Source organism: Ictidomys tridecemlineatus, chromosome 1, assembly GCF_052094955.1.
Source record: "Ictidomys tridecemlineatus isolate mIctTri1 chromosome 1, mIctTri1.hap1, whole genome shotgun sequence".
In the NCBI taxonomy this organism is placed as follows: domain Eukaryota; kingdom Metazoa; phylum Chordata; class Mammalia; order Rodentia; family Sciuridae; genus Ictidomys; species Ictidomys tridecemlineatus.
This window is the reverse complement of record NC_135477.1, coordinates 150016929-150030235: the sequence shown is the minus strand read 5'-3', so window position 1 is coordinate 150030235 and position 13307 is coordinate 150016929. Positions and strand designations below refer to the sequence as shown.

At 36.6% G+C, this 13307-nt stretch overlaps 1 protein-coding gene across 7 annotated transcripts in view; it reads left to right on the top strand.

Moving 5' to 3' along the window:
- Ddx46 (DEAD-box helicase 46) overlaps positions 1-13307 on the top strand; it is a 73398-nt gene that overhangs the window by 56318 nt on the left and 3773 nt on the right. For 3 of the 7 annotated variants that reach the window (XM_078049007.1, XM_078049006.1, XM_078049008.1), the window contains 2 exons: positions 1971-2044; positions 3844-5273. In XM_078049007.1, coding sequence (XP_077905133.1) covers positions 1971-2044; positions 3844-3891 — 122 coding nt within the window. In that variant the 3' untranslated portion in view covers positions 3892-5273. Of the gene's footprint in view, positions 1-1970; positions 2045-3843; positions 5274-8382; positions 8534-12237; positions 12386-13307 lie in introns of those variants that run through there. The other 4 variants (XR_013438578.1, XR_013438570.1, XR_013438574.1 and 1 more) reach the window with 3 other exon arrangements.

Below are 13307 nucleotides of genomic sequence, written 5' to 3'. Positions count from 1 at the left end.
TTGACATTTCAGACTCTCTTCTATTTTGGTTCAGCTCTTTTCCTGTTGTGAATATTCACTGTGCCTTGTACCTATATTTAGCTGCTCTCTGAGTATGGTTCCCTGGCTTCAGATCCTACCCCACTTACCTTTGATGGCTTTCTAGACCTCATTTATATTTCCAGCTGTGTGTCCCATAACTTCAACTACAGCAGTTTCAAAATTAAATTTCATCCACTCGCTTTGCTAAAAACACCTTCTCTTCCTCCTGGATTCAGTATCTTCCTTACTGCTTCTAACTTCCTTACTTGCTAGTCAATTTCTAGTATCTAAACTTGCTCACTATTCACATCCACTCAGAAAAAACATCTTGTCCATTCTCCCTCAGAAATGTACTTTCATGGTGGTATGAATATAGTATTGTGAGAACACTGAGAGAAAGCACTGTACTTGGAGAAGTCTGGGAAAACTTCTTAAAAGTGAAATTTAAAGTTTTTCCAGGAGCCAAGAGCAGTGGCACACACCTGTAATCCCAGCTACTTAGGAGGCTGAGGCAGGAGGATCACAAGTTCAAGGCCAGCCTGGGCAACTTAGTGAAACCCTATCTCAAAATATAATTTAAAAAGGGCTGGTTGGGGCTGGGGTTGTGGCTAAGTAGTAGAGCACTCACCTAGCACTGGGTTTGATCCTCAGCACCACATAAAAACAAACAAAATAAAGGTGGGCTGGGGATGTGGCTCAAGTGGTAGCGCACTTGCCTGGCATGTGCGGGGTGCTCAGCACCACATAAAAATAAAATAAAGATGTTGTGTTCACCGAAAACTAAAAAATAAATATTTTTTAAAAAATCCCCCCTCTTAAATTTCACTCAATAATAAATAAATAAAGGTATGTGTCCAATTTCAACTTTATAAAAAGTGGGGAGCGGGGGAGCTGGTGATGTAACTCAGTGGCAGAATACTACTTGGTTCCAACCCCAGCACCACAAAAAATGAGTGGAGGGGTTGTTCTGATAAATTGCTTCCTAATCATTCTGTTGTAATGGCTTTACAAGTTTGTTTTTCTAGTAGTCTGCAAGATTGTAAAGGACATGAATGGGTTCTTTGTATAATGAATCTCTTATAATATATCATACATGGTGGGTGCTAAACATTTCTGGAATTAGTAACTGGATGAGTGTCTCCAGCCCCCTCATGCTTACAGTACCTTACAGTATTCTCTAATGCTCTTTTTTCTGACGATTCTACACTTCTCTTACTCTTCAATAATGAAGCCTGCTTTTCTTAATTCTGTACCATAACACATGTGGTTCCTTTTGTAAAATACTTTTATCATTCCCACAACCTGGATAGTCTCTTTTATTCTTTGAGACTTTGTTCATCTGGGCATACCTGTAATCCCAGCGGTTAAAGAGATTGAGGCCGGAGGATAACAAGTTCAAAGTCAGTCTCAGCAACTTAGCGAGTCATTAGCAACTCTGCAAGACCCTGTCTCTAAATAAAATCTAAAAAAGGGCTGGGGATATGGCTTAGTGATTAAACGCCCCTGGGTTAATCCTTGATACCAAAAAATAATATACAGATGAACATTTTCCTCACACATTTGCAGACTCACAGGACACAAAAAAGGTCCTGTAAATATTTATTAAATGAATGAACCAAGGGAGTTGTATTTCCTCTTAGCTGTATTCTCTTCTGGATATATTCCTTATCAGCTTTTCTTTGCTGTTTTTAATCAGTATACCAGAACTATTAATACTGCATGTATTGAGAACTCCCTTGGTCACATCTGAGAGTCTAAAAGTAATCAGAATAATAAGCAGTCATTATGTAACATAGGTGATATTCTATCAGCATTGAACAGTTACCTTGGCAGGCAGTACAATGTTCTAAAAGTCACCTACTATATTTCCCTCTGAACCTCCATGACTTGCATAAATATCCAGTGTAGTTCTAGTAATATGAATGATATATTTTCTATTCAATCATTAGGTGCTAATGAACTGGCTGTGCAGAAAGCAAAGGCAGAAATCACCAGGCTGATAAAGGAAGAACTAATCCGACTGGTAAGTAAAAACTCTTCTCAGGGACTTGTTTTATTTTAATAAATTTTTTATAATAAATTCTTGAGGCCCTGTGCTCAGTACTCAGTACCAAAAGTGTATATATGTTATTAAAATATAATACAAATACAATCAAGTACATAAATCATAATAGTTCAATGAATTTTTACAAAGTAGGCACTTTTATGTAATTACTTACCAAATCAAGAAATAAAGAACATTATCAGCATCTAGAAGCCTTGCCCATGACCCTTCTATTGTTCATCCCCCTCAAATGTTATATTATAACTTTTAAATTAAATTGTAGATGTATTTTGTATGTGTTTGAATTTAAGATTAAGTGGATTCATATGCTAAGTACTCCTTTTGTATTATTATTATTATAATACAAAATACATTATTTTGAGGATATCAATTCATGTTATTATAGTAGTAGACTTTGGGATTATTTCAGTTTAGGGCTTTTATGAATAACACTTCTATAAATACTCCTACTTCCATATCTCTTTGGTATACATTAATATGCTTTTTTCTTGCATATATACTGTGGGGCAGAATTGCTGTTTATAAGATATGCAGATTTTAGCTTTTTAGTACTATAACTCCACAGGAGTTAATCCAGTTTACTTTTCTTCCTGCAATGTATGAAAATTCCAGTTATTCTACATCTTTGCCAACATGTGGTTTTATCAGTGTTTTTCAACTTGGGCAACAATTTGATTTTGGAAGACAGCCCTTTACTAATTACCTTTCCAAAAGAGATAGATACATCCTTGTATCTTCAATGCCAGTTAAAGCTTTTAAATTTTTTCTACAACATATATTTTGGGATAAGTTTTTTTGTGTGTGTATGTACCAAGGATTGAACCCAGGGGTGCTCAACCACTAAGCCACATTTCCAACCCTTTTTATTTAGGGATAAGAGACTCGCTAAGTTGCTGAAGTTGATTTTGAAACTTGGATCCTCCTACTCTCAGCTGCTGACATGGGCCACTTCACTCAGCAGATAAGGGAACTTTTAAAGGAAATCTTAGCCTTTCTCTTGAGGAGCCTGGTGTGGTAGTGCACACCTACAATCCCAGCAGTTCAGGAGGCCAACGCAGTGAATTCCAAGCAAGCGTCAGCAATTTAGCGACCTAGTGAGACCCTGTCTCAAAGTAAAAAAAAAATAAATAAAAAGGGCCAGGGATGTATCTCAAGTTAAGAGCCCTATGGTACCCAAAAAAACAAAACAACAACAAAAAACAGTGATTTGAGAGCTTTTCTAAAATTCTACTTACAGAATGTTCTTTTAGGGGATCGAGGGCGTTCGACTATTTTCACCAACAACTAATAAAAACAGAACCATATATTTGCAGGTGCCATCACCATAAGTTGATTTAAAACATACTTGTCAGCCAGACACAGTAGTATACATGTAATCCCAGCTACTGGGGAGACTGAGGCAGGAAGATTGCAAGTTTGATTTCAGCCTGAAAAACATAGTGAGACCCTTCCTTAAAGTAAAATTTTAAAATGCAGGGAGAGGGATATATCTTGGTGGTGAAGTGCTTGCCTAGCATGTTTAGGCCTTCAGTTCAATTCCCATTATTATTACTGCAAATAATAATCATATATATATAAATAGTTGTCAAGGAGTACTTGGATGAATAAAGAAAAATGATCAGTTTATTGAACAGTTTCTTCTACTCAGTGCAATAATATTAACATTTTATTTTAAATATCTAATAGAGTTTTATGAGTTGATAAAGGAAATGATCTTTTTCTTTTTCTGACCATATATCTTTTATTTTCTATTGCAGCAAAATTCATACCAACCAACAAATAAAGGAAGATACAAAGTCTTATAAACATTTAGAAAATGCTTTTTACCTGTGCTGGTCTGTGATATATGTGGCAATTGTCTGAAGTTTACAATGTATTGTAAATTAAGATTTTTAAAATTCTGTCTTGCTGATTTTTTAAATATAAGAAACCAGTATTTGCTAAAGAAATCTTCTGTCAGTAAGTACCCCACAATTATTCAAACTACATTTAAGCAGGTCTGTTTTCAGAGTATGGTGTCTTTAATGTAAAACTTAGATGTCAATATTTTAAATATATGGATAATATTCCAGAGGTTTGAAAAAATGGAAATATTGGGACTTTTTGTTGAAGGTATTAAAGCATACAAGTCACTAAAGGGGCCACTCACCCTCTTTCAATGAAATTGTGATTATCTCCTGAGAAAAGGTAAAATCCTTTGTCAGCCCCTGTCCCCTTGAGTTTAAATCTTACTTGACTCACTGGAACAAATGAACTGGATCTAAAAATGTTAAAATAGAGATTTTACACAATTGGTTCAGAGTTTTTGTTTTAATTTTTATCGTTATAAATTGGCAACAGTTGGACTACTTGTAGTTTTTGTAAAAGATTTGTAGTACAAGAATTTTTTGCATTTCTTTTCAGTGCAAAGAGTTTTAGTATTTATTCCTTTTAGGTTTAGTATTTACTCCTTTTAGGAAACCTCTGGCTCTATGCCTAGGTACTAAATCTTTTTCATTTTCAAAAGAAAGTGATTGTAGTCTATAAATATTCAATATGATTCATTTGCCCACTGAAATTGTTTGTTTAGACATCCGTATATATGATATGTACAAATGCCCTACTACTTTTAATCTGATTTTCCTTCAGGATAATTGAGTAGGTGTTGAACTTTTTTTTTTTTTTCTTTAGAAATATTAAAATATACCAGTACCAACCTTTAGATAGAATTTTGCGTTTCTTGGTGAAATTTAGTGCATAAGGAATCAAAAATTATATTTTTGAGCCCTCAAGATTGAATTCCTAAATATTTTAATTTAAATGACTATAATTGGGTCATCTACTATTCTTTTCAAGATTCCTGGTATATTAGAATTTCATATTGTAGCTTCTTGAAAACAATTTTTTTCAGGAAGTAAATAGGTACATTTCTTAAATTAAGAGACAGAAAAGTTCTTTATTCTTGATTTACAGTTTTAGAAAAAAAATCAAAGCCTACTATAGTTAAAACATTTTAATATTACCTTCAGTGGCTTAAATGACAGGGAGTTGTAATCATTACTCCTTCAGTATAAAATTATCTGTACTAACAAGTAAGATATAATTGGGAAATATTCTGGGGACCCTCACACATCTACTTATTCTATTGAAGAAGAAAACAGACAAAACCCATGTAACAACAGAACCAAATAAACCATTTACTCTAAAATTCCAGGCATCATGGGCTCCTTTTTTCCCCCCTTGATAGTTTATTTATTTACTTATCTTCATCACCAGTGGTAGTTTATTTTGTCTGATAAAATGTGTCACAGTCCCACATTGGTGACAATTGGTGCTCCCTCCAACCTACTGGATCACTTTGAGATTCAGAGATTTACATTATTTTAGTATTTCCTTTATGTTTGTATGTCTAGTTGTAATGTGCCACTGATAGTATCTTGCTCTAAAATGAAACACTTCTGTTAGTACATTTTTTTAGTGTCAAGCTGACTGATTTTTAAAATTTGAATGATGTACAGACTTTAATTTGTTTTTTAATGCAACATCAATATTTGCTCATGTTTTCTTAAATCCTTATAAAAATAAAGTCAATTCAATCTACATTTTTCCAATATTATCTTTTCTTCCAGTGCTTTCTCTTCTACTGTTTCTCTAACTTTATTTTATATTTGTAGACAATCAAGAGAACTATTATACTCAGTGTATCTTTATAAAAAAATTTCTAACAGTTTACTATTCAAAATACTTAACAGTTCTAATTCTAAAAATTTCTTCCTGGGCTGGAGTTGTGGCTCAGTGGTAGAGCGCTTGCCTAGCATGTGTGAGGCACTGGGTTCATTTCTCAGTACCATATGTAAACAAATAAATGGAATAAAGTTCCATCAACAACTAGACAAAAAAGAAGCTCTTGTTAAAAATTCTTCCTGAAGAAACCTATTAATCTTTGATATTCTTAGTATTTAGCATAAGACAAATATAGATGAATTCATAGTTTCATTTGCTAGTCAGAGTTTTACCACAGTGGGATCCCACAAATTGGAGGTTGGGCTGGGGGTGTAGTTCAGTGGTAGAGTGCTTACTTAGTATGCACAAGGCCCTGGGTTTGATCCTTAGCACTGCAAAACAACAAATAAAAATGGAGGTATAGAATGAAAATGAAAGGACACTGGCAAAGCTCCCTCCAACTCCTTTTTTTTTTTTTTTTTTTTTGTACTGGGGGTTGAATCCAGGGGTGCTTAACTACCCTGCCTTATCCCCAGCCCCTTTTTATATTTTATTTACAGACAAAGTCTCATTAAGTTGCTTAGGACTTCCCTAAGTCTGGCTTTGTTGAGTCTGGCTTTGAACTCACAATCCTCCTATGATCCTCCTGCCTCATCCTTCTGAGCTGCTGGGATTGCAGGTCTGTGGCACGACACCCAGCTTTTTTCACACATTATTAGTTTTTTAATATTTATTTTTTAGTCATAGGTGAACACAATATCTTTATTTTATTTTTATATGGTGCTAAGGATTGAACCCAGTGCCTCACACATGCTAGGTGAGCATTCTACCTCTGGCCATGACCCCAGCCCCTTTCACACATTATTATTTGACATATGTCCTGTTTTCATTGGCTTTGTTGGTGTATGCATGATGTTCATCTAATAGTCACATGCTTCTTTGAGTTTTGATCTTTTGAGGCAGCAATCCCTATGTATAAAGAGTTGATTGTATTTTTTTTAAGGAGACCCAGCTCTTTAATTTTAGAATTTATAAATCCCAGTAAGCTAGCTGAAGTGTACTTGTAATCCATCTGCATTTGTGATTGCAAAGCTTCAGAACTGTAATTCATCCGTGTCTGAACTCTTTTCTCTATGGTGCCTAGCTTTGCTTTTATAATTATCAGTGAAGTTCCTTTAGTGACAGACTTAATGTTCCCTAAAAGCTCATGTGTTAAAGTCATTGCAGCTTACATAAGATAGGAGCCAGGGGTAGAGGGAGGTTAAAATGGTAATGGAAGTGAAGCATAGGGTAAATAGCTACATTTTGTTTAATAAAATAGTATTGATTTATTGATTGATTGATTGTGGTACTGGAGATTGAACTCAGGGGTGCTCTACCACTGAGCTATGTGCCCATCCCTTTTGATTTTTTTATTCTGAGACACAATCTCACAAAGTTCTTTAGGGCTTCACTATATTGCTGGGGCTGGCCACAATCTTCAGATCTTCCTGCCTCAGCTTCCCAAGTTGCTAGATTACAGGTGTGTGCCTTAACTTCTTGGCTTATTTTGCTTCTTTTTAGATCATGCTGAATTCTTACAATCGGCAGGAGTTTTGAGTGACTTGCCCAATGTAGTCTATTAAAAATACTCTTGTATTCGAGTCTCAGGGTAGGTTTGATGATGCCTACCTGTAATGCCAGCTACTCAGGAAGCCGAGCGAGGATCATTTGAGTCCATGAGTTTGAAACCACCTGGGAAACATAGAGACCTCCCTCTCAATAAATAGTATAAAGATGAATACATTGATTAACTTTGGAGCCACCAGCCCTTTACATTTTGGTACACAGTTTTGTTTAAGAATGGTAATCTTCTGCCAGGTAGTGCTGCTGTGGCACATGCCTGTAATCCCAGCGGCTCAGGAGACTGAAACAGGAGGATCACCAGTTCAGAGTCAGTTTCAGCAATTTAGCCAGGCATTATGCAACCCTGTCTGTAAATAAAATACAAAATAGGGCTTGGGATATGGCTGAGTGGTTGAGTGCCCCTGAGTTCAATATCCATTACTAAGATTAAAAAAAAAAATGTGGAAATCTTCTGAAGTGAAAAAGTAACATTTATTTTTGAAAAGAGGGTGTATAGCTGGGCAGGGTGGTGTATGAATGCAATCCCAGCTGTTTGGGAGATTGAGGCAGGAGGATCACGTTGCAAGTTTAAGGCAATTTAGGGAGACAGTGTCACAAAATTAAAAGGGAGGTGGGGTGCACCTGTGTTCAATCCCCAGCGGTACAAAAAGTGGGGGGGAATGCTTGTGTGCATATAATAGAGAGAGGATGAATGAATGTGTGTTGAGGGTTAAGGGAGTTTATCATTTGAATCTGGAATGTTCCCTATAAACTCATGTGTTAGAAGCAATGCAGCAACCTCCAGAGGGAGGAGCTTTTTAGGAAGTGATTGGATCATGGGGATTCTAACCTCATCAGTGGATTAACTCATTTGATGTGTTAATAATTCAGACTACTGAGTGATTGACTGCTGGTGTAGCTAGAGGAAGTAAGTCACTGGGGGCATGCCCTTGTCCATGAGCTGATGACTTCCACCATCACATTCTTAGGCTGCTGCCACTGTGATGTTCTTCCTCACCTCAGCCAATAGAGCCAGCCGCAAACTGAATCCTCTGTAACTGTGAGCCAAGATAAATCTTCATCCTCTAAGTTGTTCTGTCAGATATTTTGGTCTCAGCAACATAAAGTTGACTAACGTAGGTGAGTGTTAACTTTTTATTTAGTATAATTATAACCATCAGAAAACCTTGCCAGGCACAATGACCCATACCTATAATCCCAGCAACTCAGGATGCTGAGGAAAGAGGATCACAAGTTCAAGGCCAACCTCAGCATCTAAGCAAGACTCTGTTTCAGAAAATTAAAAAGGTTGGTAAAGCTCATTGGTATAGCACACTTAGTTTCAGTTCCCAGCACCAAAAACAAAAGATCTTACTGTGGTGGGACATTTAATTTTAATATAATACTGTATTCTTAAACACCTGCTTAATGAAATATCTGTTCAACTCCTAGGCAGCTCTGTGGAGCTAAAAGTGGCTAAATTTCCCTCACTAGGTAAAGAGTTCTTGATATGTTGGCATTTATGATACTTGAAAGTTTTTTTATTGTTTGTGTTGATTCCCTATATCCATTTATTTATAATTTGCCTCAGGCAGGAGTTCCAGTAGGATTGTGAAGAAAAAATTTTAACAGACATTCTTTATAAAATCCCCACAGTATCAGTGACTAAATACTGTCAAATCACATGACTAGAGAAGAATTTACTTTTGATTATTTTTCTTGTTTCTGGTATCAGTTTATAGGAGTTCATGATTTTGAAACTCAAACCTTCGAGAAGAATTCTAATTGCACTAACCCTGCCAAGTTGGGTAGGAGAAATAAGAATTTAGTAAAAAGAAGTTTAGCTGGGCCAGGCATGGTGGTGCACACCTGTAATTGCAGTGGCTTGGGAGGCTGAGGCAGGAGGATCTTGAATTCAAACCAGCCTTAACAAAAGTGAGATGCTGTCTCTGAATAAAACACAAAATAGGGCTGGGGATATGGCTCAGTGGTTGAGTTCTCCTGAGTTCAATTTCCAGTACCAAAAAATAAAAAAATAAAAAAGAAGTTTAGCTGGATGTGGTAGTGCACACCCCTTTGGAGTATTGGAACTCAGAGTCACTCATATATTATTAGGATAGGAATCCTAATAATACTAATTTTAGAATTTAAAATGTTTTGAATAATGTATGTAAGGAAATACCTAGTAGCCTATTTTGAAAATTATTCTTTTTATAATCTTGCATATAATAAAGGAAATGTGAGCGTTCAGTACAAAACATGCTTTTTCCACAGAAAACACTTTCTTTGAACTTGGTAACAGATTTTTAGCAACCTACCAACTCCAGGCACTAGAAAGTACAGCCTTAGCTATTAAACTGTCTTTGAAATTTATCCCTCAATTGCTAAGAAGTGCTCAGATACTCCAGCCAGCCTAAGGATCCCTGAAAGCAGCATCTTTTCTCTCTCTCTCTGTTTTTGTCTCAAATGTGTCTTTTGAGAGTGTAAGTGTGGACTTTTCATGAGTCTTCCCATCCCCCAGACTGACCCAGATCCCGAGTCTCTGTCATAGGTTTTGTTTTGGAAAACTTGGTTGCAGATGGATGGCCTAGGAGCTTCAAAGAGAGCAAACATGGTTCTGTAACTTTTGCTAGTATAATGACTGACATGACAACTTTCCCTTTCTTTTGCTCTTGGATTTGATTTGGTTTGAGTTTGTGTGCATATGCTGAGGATTAAACCCAAAGGTTCTTTACTACTGAGCTACATCCCCATTGCTTTTTATTTTTAGTCAGGGGCTTGCTAAATATTGCTTAGAGCTCACTAAGTTGCTGAGGCTGGCCTCAAACACTGGGATTATAGACAAATGCCAGTGTGCCTGGCTGCTCTTGGATTCTGATGGCCTGTCATCTAAAGCAGTGATCTCCAGCATGGGGCATATACACAGTAACCCATTGAGAAACAGGAAGAAAATATGGAAGCTTCTGTTTTTAATTTTAGATCTCACCCTTTATTTTTTTTTGTAAGTTTTTAATAAGTTGTTGTATATACTGTTACACTTTGGATATAACATTTCATATCCAAAATTATGAATGTTCATGTATTGGGGGGTACTTGGACACTCCAGTCTTGCTCTTCCCAGCCTCCAGAACTGTGAGAAATAAAGTTGTTTTTTGTAAACCATCCAGTCTGTGTTATTTTTTTTACAGCAGCCTGACTAGACTAAAACACTTCCTTTATTGCTAATACAGTTCTCTACAGCCAGTTGCTATGTATAAAAATCTAGAAAATGAGTTTCATTATTTCCTATGTTTATAATTCAGTTCAAGGAAGTATTTAAGAACACTTGACCTATGTAATCCCAGCGGCTCAGAAGGCTGAGGCAGGAGGATCAGAAATTCAAAGCCAGCCTCAGCAAAATCAAGGTGCTAAGAACTCAGTGGGACCCTGTTTCTAAATACAAAATAGGACTGGGATGTGGCTCAGTGGTTGAATGCCCTTGAGTTCAATCCTTAGTACCCACCCTTACCAAAATACTTTCAGTCTCAATTGAAAGGTGTTTAGAGGCAGGCAACTCCCAGATTTGGACAAATATTTCTTTTATGGTTTTGTTTTTGCATTAACACAATCACTATTTGTCATTCTAAGGTTTTATTAAAACCTGGTTTGGGGCTGTGGATATAGCTCAGTGGTAGAGACACCTTGCCTAACATGGGCAAATCCTTGAGTTTGATCGCTAGTACTGGAGACACACACACACACCCCACAAAAAAAAAAAAGAAAGACTGATTTGTCTCTGATCTGGCCTATCTTGGGTCAGGCTAGTCACCTATTGGAGAAGCAATAAAAAATGTTGGATTGAATTCAAAGTGTGTAAGTTATGGGGAAAAAAAATGTTGGGAGGTAAATGAAGAGTGCTACATTAAAAAGTATGCTTTTGTTGCAAATAAGCACTGATAAATGGCTATGGTCTTGAAAAATCCTCTATATTAGACACTAGTACATTATATCTGTTTTGTATGTACCTTGGCACTTCATTAGAACCATCCTGAGATAATTATTAAAAAACTGATCACGCCTGTAATCTGCCTGTAATCCTAGTGGCTTGGTAGGCTGAGGCAAAGGGAGCGCAAATTCGAAGCCAACCCTGTCAGCAGCGGTGAGGCGCTAAGCAACTCAGTGAGACCCTGTTTCTAAATAAAATGCAAAATAGGGCTGCTGATGTGGTTGAGTGGTAGAGTGTCCCCGAGTTTAGTCCCTAGTACTGAACTCAGTACCCCCACCCAACCCCCGCAAAAAAAAAAAGTGGACCCAATGTTTTCATTATATTGAACACTGTATTCTGTTGTTGTTGTTATTTTCCCCCTCAATAGAATAAACTTTAAAAGTTTAAAAGATCTTGGGTGTCCTGCATCTTTCTGTATCTTGCATTTAATTAATAATTGTTGAATGGACTAAGTAACTTGCCTATAGTCACTCAACTAGTAAGTACCACACCTCAGTTTTAAATCTGTATGTTCACTTAAAGCCTGCCTGTCCAATTCAGTGAATATTGTATAGGAAGTAAAATGCACTGCATGCATGGTGTTTTAACTTTTTTCAGTTTGGCCTACTCATCAAGCAGAATTATCATTAAAATATGACAATACTGTTTTTATTACTTATATTCTGCTGCCTAAGGGACAGGAAAGCAGATATTGTTAATATAATGTTATTATATTGTTAATAATGTTGTTAATAATGTTAAGAAGATGTTGATATAAGGTAGTAAACTTGAGTAATTTAACCTTAAGAATAGGTAAGTGTGTTATCTTAGCAACATTCTACTTAAATTTTATCTTTCCTTCCTTCTTCATACTCTGAAGGAACATTCAGTTGGCATTCCCTTACCAAGTCTTCCACCATGTCTTAACCAGGGAAGCTGGGCGTACTGGAGCCTGCCCATGGTCCCAGCTACTTGGAACAGCTGAAGTGAGAGGATTACTTAAGCCCTGGAATTCAAGGGCAGACTGGGTAATGTGGCAAGACCCATACATATATACATACATAAATTGGAAAGCATGGTATAGCTTGTCAATACACTTGTACAGTTTTAACACAGTAAGCTGTCCAAATCCTTGTATCGATGTTCCAGAATTTACCAGAGTCACAAGTCACTACTGATTTTTTTTTTTTTTTTTTTTTTAGTAAGAGGCATAACCCTATAAAAACACTAAAGACATTTGCTCTGGCTAAGGGATCTAAGCTTTAGATCTATGTACCTTAGAGTGTTCTTTAGATGCTGCTCAGGGATCCTGAAAACTAGAATGTGAATTTTGAACAGTATCCTTACCAGTCACCTTTTGGGGGGTTTGAACAATATTAAATTATAGGTATAGAAAAGACTAGCTAACTACTTTTTCTACTTCCAAAATATCTATGTGGTCTTCCATTGTTCCTTTTTCCCAGTGAGATATAATAATAGCAAAGTGTTATTGAACTGTATCGAACTTTTCTGAAACTAAAGAATCTCACAAAGGAAAAAAGTATGATAAGGAAAACCTAAAACTGGACATTTTAGACTGCCTCTTAAAATCCACTGCCTGTGCTACTTACAGGTTCTCCCACTTCCTTTGAAGTTACGGGGAGCACAGCAGCCTATTAAATCTCTTCCTTCTGACACCAATCCCAATTCAGGGCTCCCCAAGACATATCTTTTGGTTCAGTTTAGAACAAAGCTCACTGAAAGGGGTTCCACCATGGTTTTATTGCAGTGAAAGGATACAGATTAAAAGAAGCTAGAGGAAAGGCCCACAGGGCAGAGTCCAAAATTTCCCACTGCAGACCTTCTAGTTATACTCTCCCTTTCAAGTCCTGGTCAGTGTTAACTGTTTTTGGTAACTCACTGTGCCAATATGCCAGCCTACCAGAAAATCCTACCTTCCCAACCAGGGAA